The following is a 17,129-nucleotide window of genomic DNA, read 5'->3' as shown; positions in this document are numbered from 1 at the left end:
AAATAGAAATAAAATTTCTTTTTTTTTTAGGTCTGCAATATGTCATAGTCATAAGTTTGAATATTTTGGAAGCTAATGAAACAAAAACTTGCATAATGGAATAATATTCCTGATAAGTCTTAGTATTCCAATTAATATTCCTAATTCAATGTAATTAATATTCCTAATCTAATGTAATTCATATTGTTAAAAACAGCCTAACTAATTGATCTATAGACAAACATCAGTAATGTTCATTAGCCTAATTTAAATCAAATACGTATCAAATTACTTGTACAATATATCGACCTGATAATCAACAAGTCTATATGTCAGGGTTTTAAAATATAATCTCTTCATAAATCAATATTACTATCTCTAACATATACATCATATTTGTTTTTCCTCTTTATTACATTAGATAAGGTTATATAATTACAATGAGATATATTACAAAAAAAATCAGGGATGCTTTGAGAACTTGATTATTTGAATACTGGTCCTATGTTAACTCCCAATTCAACATCCCTTACTGGGATTGGTTGGTGGTTGAAACCACTTCTGAGTTAAATGCATTGACTGAAACATTAGAAATTCAACCTTCAATATAAGAAATCTGATATCCAAATTTGTAGCAAACAACAATCTAAATCACTATTGTCTGAGCCATAAATGATATAACACAAAAGGAACAGCCATAGGATTTTTATAACAATAGAGTGAAAATTGAAAGAGATACAGCCTCAATGAATATCATTCTTTTTCTTTCATAAACATGTAGTTGTTTTGTTATGCTGCGGAGACATGAATGGTTTTTCGAGTAAAATCTCCCATGTGCCTGTGCTTCCATGATAAGATTAACGTGTTTCCAAAGGATTTTGAACATCAAAAAAGTTAAAGATTTGTTAAAGGTTTTTTTTCTCGTAGACAATTGTTTTCTTCAGTAGACAATACTCACTACAAGATGAGACTAAACATCATCCAATCAGATTCATTTTCCTTTCAATTGCATGATCTGAAACTCTTGATAACCTTTATCATACAGGATCTGTCAATTTTCACATTTGTTTTAAGTGTGAACGGATTACTTAAGAGAGTTGTATAACGTCACTTACATTTCATGTTTCTGTGGAATTTAATCACGAGTTCGCACAGCTCGAGGCTTTATCAATTTATGACATTTGAATTTGAATCCACTTATTAGAACTAACAGGAATATGAATCACAAGTTCCAGTACATAAAATCAGTAAATACATACGAAACTAAAGAAAACTCCCCAAAAAACTGATAGGAGGAAGCATATCAATCATATTGAAGAAGTATTTCATAATATAGTTTTATAACCATTTTTGCACTATTTTAATTTCAGGCAGTGTAAGTATTTAAAGACAGTTCAATGAAAAAGTGTAATAGTCTGTTTCACCAAACCCAATCAAAACATTGGTCTCTAAATAATATCAACAGTAAGAAGTCACAGATATATCGACTATAGACAAGATATTATCTCCGAACTTATTAATTTACCCATACATTGAAGCATTGCCTTAACTTGCAATTAAAGTACTAGAGAGATTTCAAATTGAGCATCAAATGTAATATAAAGACAACTTTGTCCTTTGAAGTAAAATAATACCGGTACTTTACCTGAAGGAACCAATGTTATGGCTTTAGTTGTTCCATACAAATCAAATAGTAACCAGAGATTCTGATTGGTTGGTAGATTAGATATATACACCCCACGATGTTGGTTATTCATAAATAAATGTAATTGACCAATGGCATTAATATATATGATAATCTTCATTCCTGTAAATGTTTCATTTTCATTAACTGGTCGAACCCAATAACCTTCCTTCTGGGCCAAATCTGGGAAAGCATATTTAGGCAGGTCACTGGAGTGTAAGGTGTTCGGATTTTGCGATGTAACACCAATACGTAGAGCACCACTCCATAATGAGGTACACTTCAATTCCAAACTAACATGTTGGTTAAGTTTTATTGGTGCATCACAGAAAACTATTCCATGACTAAAACTATGATCAGATCTGGATGCTGATTTGTAATCATCTGATATCCTCACAGCTTCACCACAAACATGATGAAATTTCATGATGTTATTTGCTGAACATTATTTACTTTGGTTGTGTTTCACCATTTATCTTTACTGTTTTTATTATTATGTTCCATAGACAAGTTTCTGAAAAAAGGTGAATTTAAGTTTAAAAATTGTCATTTTAAAAAAATTATATAATTTTGCTAATGTTGGTATATAAGTGTTTCAGAAATACAATTAAATTTTCCCGAACCTTATCTAGATGTTCCCCATAAAACATACAAATTCATGCATGCTTGAATTAATAGAAGATTTGGGACATGAAACAATCATTCATTAACCTAATCTCTAGCAATTATATAATAGTCACAATGACATATTAAATCACATGTTCTATATCATAATATCAGATATCAATGAGTAAAATATTTCTGCCTATTTTCTCTACATAACATTTAAAAAAAAAAACAGAATTCAACAAGTGAATTCCTGTAGTCTTACAATGTATCTAACAGGCACTTGCTGATAAGACTGTAGTGACTTATTCTACCTTTGCTCTCATAGAATGAAATTATGCTACAAAAACATTATCAGAAATTAATCACTTGATATTATCTTAATATTTCACCAAAAATGAATTTGAAAAACACGATAAGTATTTTTCAATCACCTTGATTAATTATCCTACCTGTATTGTCTGTAGACCATTGTCTATCACTCATTTGCCTGTCTACCAGTAGGTTGATATACCTTAATAGCCGTGCCCTTATCCAATATAGCATAAAGATTTCTCCGGGACGCAATGTAATCTAGAGAGTAATATTGTTTTTAATACATACCTTGATTTATAAACATTGTTTTATATTTTTTGCGATATTCTCCTGGACTCCATTAACAATCTTGATTATCCAGCCACAAATGCTACTGACATTTCTGTTGTATTTATCTCACCTGGATAAAAACACCTAGCGTGTAACGGTAAAAATCTCCAAGGTACTTGACGTCAATCTACAACGGCCCTGTACTAGGTTATCCAGTATTTCAATGTAATATAACTGTTTAAACCAGACCGTGTTATTGATTGATTAAAGGTAAAATTACCTGGCTCTACAGGTAGACAATGGAATCGAAATTGAAAGGAAATTGAAACCTAAGAAATGATATGGAAGGCAACGTCCTACTTCTCTGCACTTAATTTGAAGGATGAAGACGGGTTACGCCATGCAGTGTACAATGAGGGAAATTTTGTCTGAATAGCTTAACCTACTCTTCTTTTGATATCCAACTATCGAGGAATCTTTAACTATACACGTAGACAATGAAATCGATCATAAAGATTTAAAGTAAACCGGGCCAATGATTTAAGTCTTCGTGAACTAGCATTGCTGCGATTACACATGCACGCAAACTCAAAAGCTAACCCAATAACAAACAAACTGGACCGATGAAAATCCTTTCCAAATCCTTAGCAAATCCAATTTTCTGCTTACAACTCCAACACCCCTATAGGCGCAACGTTGCGGTTTGAGTTTGAGCTTGAGTTACACTTACATACACATGTTATTGCAGCTTTTTGGGTGTGGGTAGCACACACATCCCGATGTTTACTAAAGTTTTGAACATTTGGACATGGTACACCACACCCTTCGCATTCCGTAGACGAAGACTTTAATCATTGGAACGCCGAAGTGCGTATCATTGTACAAACGGAATTCGTGTAACAGTGTCTCAAGTTCCAAAGACAACAAAGTGTCATCTACAGGCCCCAACTTCGTAAGGTTGTTTAAGAAATGACAATGATAATTAAAAATAGAGTTTTATCCAAAATAAGAATGTACAATAGGCTATAGATTGTATAACAATATCATTTTTCATCTCAAATATAAATGGTCAAAAGTTATCAGTCTTCGTCTCAATCTTTGTAATTTTGATGGTTTCTTTTCTAAAATGATAAAATATTTTCTGATATAAATTACTCATTGCAAAGTACAAGGTTAGATTCAAAATTCTTGAAAAAAATATTTTGATTTTTGATTCTCCTATTGGATTGTTGAGATGACAAACCCAATCGCAGAATGACATCAGTTGTTCTCGATATATTGTGGGGAACCCCGCCCCGTCGTTCCACTTTTGCTAGCGACACCACGACAGTTGTAGGTTACCTTCAGAGGAGCTCAGAGATTATGGACATCTACTCAAGAAAGAAAAGCTAATGGCTTGAAGAACGATCTTCTCCATCAGCCATATCAGATGGAAACTTGGTTGTAAATATTTCAAAATATAGTAACCATTTATGTTTCTCTTTTCTTCTGTGGTGATTGAATGAACAACCGAAACTTGAATAGCATCATCTTGAACTTCAGATCTGTTGATGAGGTATTTAGAGAAACCCAAACCAGTTGCCTGTGGTATCAAATACTTTGATAAATCTAAATATTGATTCTGTGAACGTAGTTTCTTTGTCAGTTGGTCATCATCAAGTCTTGGAGATGCGCTTGGAATATTTTCAGACTTGGCTGTGTCAGCAGAATGCAGTAACCTTTGAGATCCATAAAGGAACTCTTTCACTTGTAGATTTTCTTTTGCGAAATCTCTCATAATTTCTGCTGGACTCTTTCTAAAAATTCCTAATTCAGGAACATCTGATGCAGCTGGAATCCTGTAGTTTACCGTTATCATGGTCACTGAAAAAAAATCACAGAAACAAAGATTTCAGTGAAATGTTTTATAAAATATACTTCATCTAGAAATAGATTTAGTAAATTTGAAAATGAGTTAATTTCCAAGACATCAAGAAAATATGACACCAGTCTTCAATTTCAAAGTGTTACAATTTGCCAAAAGCGTAGGCGAAATTGCTAAAATAACAGGAACACAATAAAGATAGGGCCTATGTTAAAAACTCACCTTTATTCACAGAATAATGTTGGAAAATTATCGAATTGGGAATATTTGATAATTCTGTAAAAACTGTCAGAGAAAATGGAAATTCGGCTGTTTCTGTTGAATTTCAGAACAATCAGTGATGACAATTTGACGTTATTATGATGTGTAACACTTTGGGCCTCTTTTCATTGAAAATGTGGATTTTTTATTTATTAAAACTATATTATTGTCCTGTTATTTGACGTTTCGGCTTACTGCCTTCTTCAGAAACACCCAATTTGTGATATTTTTTATTTATCATATCTGTCGAGGCTACTTTAATATTAATATAGTGTCATGCATGTTGAATGTTGTCTCCGAATACATTATAATTCAACAACATTGCAGTATGGAATAGCACAGAGAACTACTGAATTTCCGAATTTTCGTGAAATAAGGTAGAGTGGGATGGAGAAGGAGGGTGGTGGTCACGTCACAACCGGAGATTCAGAAAACTGTTCAATTTTGTATGTTTTGGCTTTCTAAGTTCTAATCTAATCCAAGTAAATTTCAAGATAGCTTGCCAGGCAAGGTAATATAAGCCCACATAGGCTACGCTTTGATTTTAAATAAAAATATTTGGTAGTACATTAACAATTACCAGTATGAAATATTCAACCTTCAAACATAGGCTAGACTTCTTTTGAGCTTTTTGAGGCGATACTGAATAATATTACCAAGTTTTATCAAAATCTGTCAGGAATTGGACCTTCTAGAGTGTTTACAGGCTAAAACTTGAACGCGTATTTAAGAACAAGGGCAATAACTTATACTAAATATTTTTCAATTTTCTGATTTAAGATTTGGTTTATCCTTGGGTGATTACAAACACTCACGCCAAGTTTCGTCAAAATGCGTCAAGAATTGTGCCCTCCTGAGTGTTTTCAAGAACAAGGGCAATAACTCATACTAGATATTTTTCAATTTTTCTGATCTTCGATATGGTTTATCCTTGGGCGATAACGAACACTCATACCAAGTTTCATCAAAATCCGTCATGATTTACACCTTCTAGAGTGTTTACGATTTTCGATTCGTCTGATTTTCAATAGGGTTCATCCTTGGGTGATTACAACCATACCAAGTTTCGTCGAAGTCAGTCAGGAATTGTGCCTTGTAGAGTGTTTACGAGCAATTGTGGACGGACGGACGGAAAGAGGTGACGGCAAAATGAATAAATGAATAAAATGATGTACTAAATGTAAATATTTTCATTTCATAAGTTGAAGATCTCCAACAAGTGGGATAAGATTCTTTTGGATCTAAAAATTCCAGCTTGTGCAGCAGCTATGATTGCGCACAGCTTTTCCGTATTTATACGTCACAAGATTTGCCCTATAACGTCTATGTTTGGAACGTTACTTAGTAGTAACATTCTGTAGCCTACTAACTTGCGATTGGGTTACTGTGAATCTTCTGACAATGTTTATTGTGACCATCAAACTCTTGCTCCTGGCTTTAATTTCAAACCCTCTGTTGTTTTTCATCCACAAAATGTCAAAAAGCAGAGATGTTTTCCTGATTGAAGCAAAGAGTAATAATTATATAGAACAATATAGTACCAGTGTTGTTCCTGTACCAGTACCGGTGATAGTGAACCTAACCACACCTACAGACACAGATCAGCACCACGACACAGTCACCGTCAAACAATCGTCTAATGACAGTCTTTATCCCACTTCATCCAGTTCATGTGAAGCAGCTACAAGTAACACCCACAAAGCCGAGCATTACAGAAAGATGTGTACGACGAAAAGGGAAGAGTTAGAGTCGAGGATCTTATCTTTTATGATTCTCTTCACTACATGTTTATACGTAATTGGTATGGATATTTTAGTTTTGGGTATCCCTATTGAAGTAGCTGGGCATTCTTCTATCAAATATCTAACCGGCAAAAATCCGTTTTCTGTGGTTGTGCGCCGTTGCATATATTGAAAACTTTTATGCTGAAATTCAGTCAAGGCGAAAGGATTTTAATGACTTATTTCAACTTGCATACTACCCTTTTACATTCTCAGGAATACTGACCAGTAGAGCATGCTGCAAAGGACTATCTCATTAGGTTTTCACTCGAAGAATCCTGAAAGTATAACAGATTATCCACGCCAACAACATCCTGATTACAGTGTTTTTACAGAGAATACAGATTATTTCAATTGTATGGTTGGATGTCAATCTGCTATATAAAATTGTCAATCCTTTTATCTTCTATTATAATAAAAAGCGTCTAGTCGTTCGGATGGGAAATAAACCGAGGCCGCGTGTGCTCGTTAAAGATACCTCGACAGTTGGAAATCGAAAAAGAGCAGGCTTATGCTGCTGTCCTGGCAAAATTTCCCTCATTGCACCCTGCATGGCGTTGCCCGTCTTCACTAGCCCACATGGTGCAGAAAAGTAGGACGTAAAACTCCATTCATTTTATTTCATTTCTATTGATAATAGACAATCCACATAATGCTAAGTGTTACATACTGTAACAATCTGCCAATGATTCACATATCTATGACAATGCTTACAATAAAGTTGTTTCTTAAAGATAGGTTTCCTTATTTTTCAGTATCAAATTAAGCAAACTATTTGATTAATTGGTTTTTTTAATAAATTATCATGTATTCTTAATCATAATTTTATCATTATGTTCTTATTGCATATAGTTAAGAGTTAACCAATCATTAATATCCGTATAGTCTGGATAAACAAAAAAGACCTTTTGACCTTTCTTGATCGGTCACTCATTGGAATTCTGCTGTTAATTCTCTTCTAATTTAGCTAATTATGAATTGATTATAGACATGTGAGACAAACTGGTATTTTTCAAGTCATTAGAACACCTCTACATTCCATTCATATAAGTATTATTATTTTCATAAATGAAATTAAGGGAACCCATCTTTTTCATACCTTTTGCTTAAGTCGGAATAAATAATACCTTGAGCTAAAAATTTAAGCAACTAGCGCTGCATGCTTTCAGCTTCTCGAAGGCACCCCTTAAAGGGACAGGTTTGCCATCTGTTTGACCAATCACAGCTTACTGTCAAATTTGAACATTCAAATCCTTGCGTTAGACAAAAGACATAATATGTGGAAATAACAAGTGCTAGCGCCATTTCCAGTACTTCTGCAAACTATTTGTATATATTCGAGACTGAAATCAACGCCCAAGAATGGTAAACCTTTCCCTGTAAAATTGTGGTTGGTGGTGTCTGAGCTGAAATAGCAAAAGCCTATAGGTGAATAGTTAGCAGTTAAGAGTCATTAATGATATACAATTGTCAAAGTACCTTATGTAGTATTCCTGGTATGGCAAATCACACTTAAGTTCATTTTTTAACCGAACAGTTAAGGTTGAAAACTAAATACTTACAAAACATTTAAAGTTATGATAAGTAGACAAACTTTTATACTTCAATAATTTACATTTAAATGATTGTGATAAATATATCTTTAAGATAATAATATAAATTATATGAAAATAGTTTGTTATATGATACCACATACATGTAATATATCACTTAGAGCACTATTATTTTGCAATTTGCAATATAAGAAGTTGAAAGGAAAAAAGCATCTAAAAATTTGCTTTACCAACTGATAAAACTCAGCATCACTTTTTTCAAATAAAAATGTACATGTTAAAATGTAAATTATGATCAATGACTTGACAAGATTTGCTGCCAATAGCTTAATTGAGCTTTATCAGCTGGTAACAGTATATTTCAATGACTATGTCCCTTTATCATCAATTTATCACAGACATAATATTATATACATATTATCTTTCCATGCCAACAATATAATTCCATGTCAATATTGTAAGAATGGAGGGACTGTGGAAGTGTGGCTTTCAGTTGTCCATTATTAACAAGATTATCTTTCAGAATCATTGTTTGTTTTTTTTTAACACAGATACTCAAGATTTCTTCAGATTTATCTCTTCTATTCCCCCATTCACTTGATTATCAGTACACTGCACAGGACGAGGCTTTCCACTCTCATTCTTATCAGACACGGCTCCAATCTCAATAAAACCAGGTTCTTCTATATTCTCATTCTTAGCAGACCCTTCTCCATTCACATTTCTAGAAGATATAACTCCTGTCTCAGTCCTAACAGATACTTTTTCATTCATATTAGGCCCTTTTACATTTTCATTCTTATCAGGCCCTTTTCTGCTCTCATTCCCAGCAGCAACTACTCTATTCTCATTCACATTTGATACTACTCCATTTTCATTTGAGGAAGCCATAGCAGATACTTTATTTTTATTAAGAGGGTCTGTTTTACTTGGATCCTTCTCAGTTATAGAATTGGCAACACCAGTCTCTGAATTACAGTCTATACTGGGTATAACCTCTAACTTTGAAAATGTAGATTTTGCTCCAGAACAGGTGTTAGAAGAGGCATCTCCATGGTTTGGCAATGTTAATTGTTCAGGAACATGACCGATTACAGGATCTTGTGATGTCTTATTTAAATACTTTTGCAAGTCTTTGGGTATTTTCTGCTGATTTAAAATCAATGCTTTGGTTTCCTCTCTTCCTTTCTCAATTTCTTCCTTCAATGCCTGAAGCTGAAGACAAAATTACAGTCAAAATTAGCAAACCACTAAGTTAAGCAAATCAATAATCATATGATTGCCCAAAGTAAAAAGTTTTTGGAAATGTAAGCTTGCATATACTAAAGTAACATCATTTATATCCACATTTCACTTATTCCAAATGTCCACATTTACTTTTTATTTTGGGATTACAATAGCGATTTTTTGTTAAATTTTCTAAGATACGATATAAGAATGCAAAAGGACATAATTGAATCACTTGTAAATAAAATTTTCAAGAAAAAGAAAATCAAACCTGTCCATCTATGTTCTGTTCCCCAGGTCCAATAGTAAACAGGAATGAAGATACTCTATAACCAAAACACATGAATAGAAACAGAAATCCAAATACAGATAAACCAATCATAGCTATAGGTGCAATATGCACTGGCAAATCCTTTAAAAACATCCGTAAGGCTTTACTTAACTCCTCAGCAATATGGGATAATGGTGCTACAGTAAATCTTGTCAGTGTCACAGCCAGAGCCTAAAAAATTCAGAAATAAAGATATTGTTGATGAACTATGTTTTAATCAATTTTGTTTAATAAACTGATTTAATAAAATATTACACACCAACATTGGTCCAATAATATAAATGTGGGCATCAAAATATTTACATGACAAAATGAACCTTACTTCAACTGGTGACACTTTAATGTATGGATTAATGACCAAATGTTCAAAATATTCCAAACATTCATCTTTTTCATATCGAAAAGGTGAGGCAAACCAGGAAAATGTAACAGAAAGAAAACCAGCATCTTGATTTTCACGACTTTTACAATATTCAGGCATTTCTTTACTGATGATATAATGTTGTTTTGACATCTCTTTCTATACAACAAAAAATACATTTAAATTATACGAAGGGTATAAGCCACCCTTCTTGTTCATTTTTCATATGTATTTACAGTAATATATTGATATGGAGCATAGCAACATGGTATCTAGTATCAAGATTTACATTGTTCATCTCAGGTTGCTGGTACACGAACAGTTTTGGGCGCAGAATTTTGAGTAAAATCTTCTGAAAGACAGGGCGTCATCATCCAATCAGATTCATTTTCCTTTCAACTGCATGGTCTGCACGAGATTATCGAAAACGACCGACTAAAGATTTTCGAGTGCCTGCAACCGGTTGGTGAAACTCTTGACAAAAATGGCCGACCAAGACCATTCGTGTGTCTGGAAAATTACATGGTACCCTATATCTGATGATATAGGTTGAAAAAAAACTATTATTCTTACAAGATATCATAGAAAAGATGAAAAAAATACACATATCTGATGAAATAGGTTGAAAAAAAAACTATTATTCTTACAAGATATCATAGAAAAGATGAAAAAAATACACATATCTGATGATATTTGTCAAGAGTTTCACCAACCGGTTGCAGGCATTCGAAAATCTTTCGTCGGTCGTTTTCGATAATCTCGTTGAGGAATCTACATGTGATTTTTATGAAGGTGACTGGCAAAATAAAGACCTCCACCTGATGTTGATATTGGGGTAAACAAGTGACAGTCTAAGCACACTGCAGTTCCTGATTTGACTGCAATTTCATCTGAATTAATTTGAAGATATTATTTTAGCTATGAAGTAGAATAAATAATTACCTTACACAATGTGTACCATGTAAGTAGCCAACTTGTGAAGAATAGAAAGACAAAGACAATTATAAAGAGTTGTTTGACACTAAACTTAAGGTAGATAAATAAAGCACAAATTCCAGCCATTAAAACAACCACTATCATGATCTGAAAATAGAACGTTGAAAGTTAGTATTAATTTACCAAAATATTACACTTAAAAAAAGCAAGATGCTGTATGATTTTTCTGTCATACTAATATTTCTTTTTACCATATTCATGGAAAATCAATGTTCATGACATGCTACAAGATTGTGACCAAATAAAAAATCTATGTTTTTGTCAGTATGCAACTGACAGCTACCCACTTGGACAAGTTTTTCTAGAGAAAATCCAAGTTGTTCTTCAATCCACAATCGATGGCCTGATTTGTCCCCCGTTGAAACTTCTCGAAAGTTATACATCATGCCAGTCAGAATAGTGTGAGCTGTGTAGATATCAACTTCAGTTTCACTTTCACCATATCTCTTCAATATTTCAATATCTTCAACAGTTAACTGTAACCTCATATCATATTCACCACTGTAAAGTACCTAAAATATATATAAAGGTTTCAATATTTCTATAAATAAAGAATATAATCTCACATCAAAAGCATTGAAATGTCATATAAAAAATATGTTTGAAAGCAAATAATTAACTGAATAAGAACCATAAAAAATAATTTATACTGTTACTTAAAAAAAAAAAACCCATTTAAATCTAAAATTTCACAGTAAGTTTAAACTTTTAAATCAAGTGTTTACGAGCAAGTGTAGACAGACTGACCAATGAACGGACCGACAAAAATGGGCGATGCCAATATACGCTCCCCATTTCATGCTGTCGTATTAAAAGTAGCTTTTGAGGTTATAGCTTATATTGCTTGAAATAATTTACCTTTTTTGATATGTGATTTAAAAAGGTTTTAACAAACTGACGAAATAGTGGCGAAGCTGGTGATTTCTTAATAGGACATTTTCTGAGATCAAACACAGGTTGATTTTCCGAAGATGGTTTTTCTTTAGATAAAGATTCCATTGGTATTTCAATCTTAATTTCTGTTTTCTCTGGTAAAGGAATTTCTTTCTCTCTTTTCTCTTTTTTGTTAATGGCCGACTCTTTCACCTTTTTCTTATCTAAAAGATTATCCTTTTTCACCTTGAAAATTAAAAGGAAATATCTTCTTTTAAATATTTATACAATAATGGTAAATGTGAAAAAAAAAATTGTGAGGAATAAGGAAGTACAATACAGTTTTTTTTTTCAAAGACTAAGCCGAGTGATATTTCTAATAATCATTTTGATAATAAAGTCAAACTTTTTCTTGGTTGAATAACCTTACAAGAAATATTTGGGCCGTATGATTGCAGAGATATCTAGGCCTAGGATACTTTAAACCTGAAAGTTTTGCTTCAAACTATGGGAGAAAAGAAATTTAATCATCTCACTTTTTTGTTTTCCATAGACATTGACGCATGATCAAAATTTAGCATATCAAAAGGATCAATATCATCATCATCATTCTTTTCTTCAGTAAAAACAGGTGATACCAGAAGAATTAAAACAACTACTGTAAATTTCATTGTGCTAAACTTGCAGCAATAAATTGGCTAGAGCTAAACAGAAAAAAAAAATTGTTTAAGGTGTTTATTTGCTACATGTTAAAAATCACACCATAGTTGTTAATGTTTGAGAGTAAATTCAAACAATTTCTCGCATTCTTTCACTTTCCAGGTGCTTTATAATAATAGTTCTTAGTGTTGACACGGTTATCAGTTTATCAATTTTGCGTAGGATTTCACGGGTAACCGGGTCTGAATTGATTTGATCAGTTAAGCATCAATTTTATTAGAAGTTGAAAGAAAGCATTTTGACAAAATTTTTAATTTTTAATTAATCTTTAAACTTAATAAACATCTAAACTTATGTTGTTTTTATTGATTGAATAATTGAGAGATTTATCATGATGGGGAATCAATTATCATAATTGATGTTTTGCGAGACGTACGTTGATTTTTGTGATCAAAATTATCGAGCTTGAAATCAAAAATGGTCCAAACTAGGTACCGTACTCAAAGTTCAAGATTTGTTAACAGGTGCTTTTGTTACTCAACTGTTTCACAATTCAATTGCAATTAAAAATATTTCCTGCTGTAGTGCTAATGACTTTTTGTTTTGTTTTACAGGTTATATGAGAGCGCAGCTCTCTATAATGGTAACACATACATATACATCAATTCGTTTCAGAAAAATTATGCCCCACGGGTAGTCAAAAAAAAGTGAGAAAAAAGATGGCGGATCATTGGGGCCGCCATGTTTGATGACAACTAGATCGCAGTCAATCAGGGTAGTTTCGGAGTGAATATTCTGGAATTCTCTTAATAAATTACGACAATTGTTTGAAACACAGAAAGGGATGTTTTGTAGCAACTTAACAACCCTTATGTTTCATTTTTCCTGGATATTCTCTATGCTTCATAGGGAATAAAATGACAGCTTTGACCTAATTTACCAAGACTTTCTCCCAAGCAATTATGGCAGCTTTGTTGACATCATACGTCACGTTATAATGACGTCATCGTTATAGATGATTACTTTCACACCTTATAGAAATTTCTTTAGATACCTTATAAAAGATTGTCTACAGATCTTATATTCATGGAAGATTACCTTCATACATATAATTAGAAGACAAAATAGTTTGCATTACATACAGATCAGGTTGAATTTCTTTTATTTAATTATTATTAATTATTGTTATTTTATCATTAACCTGCGCTCTCATTCAAGGCCATGCATTCATTCATATTAATAATGTTGTATCTTTGATAAAATTTAATATGGGAAATATTTTATTATGAAATTGAAGGTAAAAAAAGTAAGCGCGGATTCGTATTTCGTATCGGTATCTCCATGGGAAAGCTCGTTTAATTTTTGCGATTAAGTTGTGACTAGATGCCTTCAGCAAGATCGTTTAATTCCGTAAAATGGATAAAGAACTTGTGAAATGGAAGTGTGAACTAAGGCTGCCATCGAGTAAGGTCTCCGTCACACGTCAGTACGTCAGTAAACACGTCAGACCCGTCAGTATATACGTCAAACACGTCAGTAAACACGCCAGACACGTCAATACGTCGATGCTACCTTACAAACTTATAACTTATGTTTATAAAAACTACTACATCAAAAAACGAAATTTTAAGAAATTTGCAAAACAAATCGCCATTCTTAACAGTCATTTCAATTCAATTAGTGCCGCGTACAAATTTAAGAATTATTACTTATTTATAAAGAGAAAAAGAATATTTTCTCAATGATTTATAGTGGGGTTTAAAACAACTGCCTGGTTGACAGACTCAATCGCAAACTGGGATAAGGTGTTCCAGAAAGTGAATGCATGCCTAAGATATGAAAACGCGTCAAAGAACTGTTATTCCTCACAAATCAATCCGTTGGTACATGAAAAATAAAATAACTATGTGAACTCTCTCAAAACAACTGCCTTAATTGTTGGCAGACTCAATCGCAAAGTGGCCTCAAGTGTTCCGGAAAGTGTAACCATGCCTTAAAACGTTTAGGTCGAGTTTTGAACACATCTCAGTAGGTAAAAACATCAGTACGTCAGTAAAGTCAAAGAACTGGTTTACGCCACACGTCAATACGTCAGTACACACGTCAGACGCGTCAAAGAACTGTTATCCCTCTTAAGTCAGTCCGTCAGTAAAGAAAAGTTAATCAAACTATGTGAACTCTCTTAAAATATCACATTTTTGACAGGCTCAATCGCAAAGTGACCTCAGGTGTTCCAGAAAGTATAAGTATGCCTTAAAACGTTTAGGTCGAGTTTTAAACACACCTCAGTAGGTAAAAACATCAGTACGTCAGTAAGCACTCCAGAACTGGCCTTCGTCACACGTCAATACGTCAGTACACACGTCAGACGTGTCAAAGAAATGAAAACACGCCAGACGCGTCAAAGAACTGTTATCCCTCTCAAGTCAGTCCGTCAGTAAAGAAAAGTTAATCAAACTATGTGAACTCTCTTAAAATACCACATTTTTGACAGACTCAATCGCAAAGTGGTCTCAGGTGTTCCAGAAAATGTAAGTATTCCTTAAAACGTTTAGGTCGAGTTTTAAACACACCTCAGTGGGTAAAAACATCAGTACGTCAGTAAGCACTCCAGAACTGGCCTTCGTCACACGTCAATACGTCAGTACACACGTCAGACGCGTCAAAGAGATGAAAACACGTCAGAGAACTTTTATTCCTCACAAGTCAGTCCGTCAGTAAAGAAAAGATAATCAAACTATGTGAACTCTCTTAAAATACCACATTTTTGACAGACTCAATCGCAAAGTGGTCTCAGGTATTTCAGAAAGTGTAAACATGCCTTAAAACGCTTAGGTCGAGTTTTAAACACACCTCATAACGTGAAAACTTCAATCCGTCAGTAAACACGTCAATGAACTGGTCTTCGTCACACGTCAATACGCCAGTACACACGTCAGACGCGTCAACGAAATAAAAACACGTCAGACGCGTCAACGAAATAAAAACAAGCCAAACGCTTCAAAGAACTGTTATCCCTCTCAGGTCAGTAAAGAAAAGTTAATCAAACTATATGAACTATCTTAAAATACCACATTTTTGACAGACTCAATCGCAAAGTGGCCTCGGGTGTTCCAGAATGTGTAAGTATGCCTTAAAACGTTTAGGTCGAGTTTTAAACACACTCCAGTAGGTTAAAACTCAAATCCGTCAGTAAACACCTCAAAGAAATGGTCTTCGTCACACGTCAATACGTCAGTACACACGTCAGACGCGTCAAAGAGATGAAAACACGTCAGACGCGTCAAAGAACTCTTATTCCTCATAAGTCAGTCCGTCAGTAAAGGAAAGTTAATCAAACTATATGAACCCTCTTAAAATACTACACTTTAGACACACTCAATCGCAAAGTGGTCTCAGGTGTTCCGGAAAGTGTAAACATGCCTTAAAACGCTTAGGTCGAGTTTTAAACACACCTCATTACGTGAAAACTTCAATCCGTCAGTAAACACGTCAAAGAACTGGTCAACGTCACACGTCAATACGTCAGTACACACGTCAGACGCGTCAAAGAAATGAAAACACGTCAGACGCGTCAAAGAACTGTTATTCATTACAAGTCAGTCCGTCAGTAAAGAAAAGTTAATCAAACTATGTGAACCCTCTTAAAATACCACACTTTAGACACACTCAATCGCAAAGTGGTCTCAGGTGTTTCAGAAAGTGTAAACATGCCTTAAAACGCTTAGGTCGAGTTTTAAACACACCTCATTACGTGAAAACTTCAATCCGTCAGTAAACACGTCAAAGAACTGGTCTTCGTCACACGTCAATACGTCAGTACACACGTCAGACGCGTCAAAGAAATGAAAACACGTCAGACGCGTCAAAGAACTGTTATTCATTACAAGTCAGTCCGTCAGTAAAGAAAAGTTAATCAAACTATGTGAACTCTCTTAAAATACCACATTTTTGACAAACTCAATCGCAAAGTGGCCTCAGGTATTCCAGAAAGTGTAAGCATGCCTTAAAACGTGTAGGTCGAGTTTTGAAAACAACTCAGTAGGTAAAAACATCCGTACGTCAGTAAACAAGTCTCAGAACTGGTCTTCGTCACACGTCAATACGTCAGTACACACGTCAGACGCGTCAAAGAGATGAAAACACGTCAGACGCGTCAAAGAACTGTTATTCCTCACAAGTCAGTCCGTCAGTAAAGAAAAGTTAATCAAACTATGTGAACTCTCTTAAAATACCACATTTTTGACAGACTCAATCGCAAAGTGGCCTCAGGTGTTCCAGAATGTGTAAGTATGCCTTAAAACGTTTAGGTCGAGTTTTAAACACACCTCAGTAGGTAAAAACATCAGTACGTCAGTAAACACGTCA

At 33.9% G+C, this 17,129-nt stretch overlaps 3 protein-coding genes across 3 annotated transcripts; all 3 read right to left on the bottom strand.

Annotated features, from left to right (window-relative positions):
- Positions 1–508: 508 nt before the first annotated feature.
- On the bottom strand, positions 509–2,090 carry LOTGIDRAFT_152366 (hypothetical protein; the record flags this gene model as incomplete). The annotated part of the gene is made up of 2 exons (XM_009045808.1): positions 509–558; positions 1,625–2,090. 2 exons carry the CDS (start codon positions 2,088–2,090, stop codon positions 509–511), a joined length of 516 nt encoding a protein of 171 aa, XP_009044056.1.
- A 2,124-nt stretch (positions 2,091–4,214) lies between these two features.
- On the bottom strand, positions 4,215–5,220 carry LOTGIDRAFT_152365 (hypothetical protein; the record flags this gene model as incomplete). The annotated part of the gene is made up of 2 exons (XM_009045807.1): positions 4,215–4,717; positions 5,175–5,220. The coding sequence occupies 2 exons, from the start codon at positions 5,218–5,220 to the stop codon at positions 4,215–4,217; spliced, it is 549 nt and encodes a 182-aa protein (XP_009044055.1).
- Positions 5,221–7,360: 2,140 nt separating this feature from the next.
- LOTGIDRAFT_228065 (hypothetical protein) lies at positions 7,361–13,452 on the bottom strand. Its single transcript, XM_009045806.1, has 8 exons — positions 13,416–13,452; positions 12,638–12,805; positions 12,087–12,347; positions 11,516–11,740; positions 11,175–11,315; positions 10,194–10,391; positions 9,812–10,042; positions 7,361–9,528 (listed from the first exon to the last, which is right to left on the bottom strand). The coding sequence occupies exons 2-8, from the start codon at positions 12,770–12,772 to the stop codon at positions 8,869–8,871; spliced, it is 1,851 nt and encodes a 616-aa protein (XP_009044054.1). The 5' UTR covers positions 12,773–12,805; positions 13,416–13,452; the 3' UTR covers positions 7,361–8,868.
- Positions 13,453–17,129: the final 3,677 nt, after the last annotated feature.

Source organism: Lottia gigantea, assembly GCF_000327385.1.
Source record: "Lottia gigantea unplaced genomic scaffold LOTGIsca_1, whole genome shotgun sequence".
NCBI lineage: Eukaryota > Metazoa > Mollusca > Gastropoda > Lottiidae > Lottia > Lottia gigantea.
Note: the sequence above shows the minus strand (reverse complement) of the source record. Positions and strands in the feature narration are given on the sequence as shown.

Excerpts from the sequence above, each read along its gene's own strand:
- LOTGIDRAFT_228065 (XM_009045806.1), bottom strand. The coding sequence starts at position 12,772 with ATGAAATTTACAGTAGTTGTTTTAATTCTTCTGGTATCACCTGTTTTT. Across the intron at positions 12,348-12,637 it reads TGTCTATGGAAAACAAAAAA|GTGAAAAAGGATAATCTTTT; the intron begins GTGAGATGATTA and ends TTAATTTTCAAG. Across the intron at positions 9,529-9,811 it reads AACAGAACATAGATGGACAG|CTTCAGGCATTGAAGGAAGA; the intron begins GTTTGATTTTCT and ends TTTTGTCTTCAG.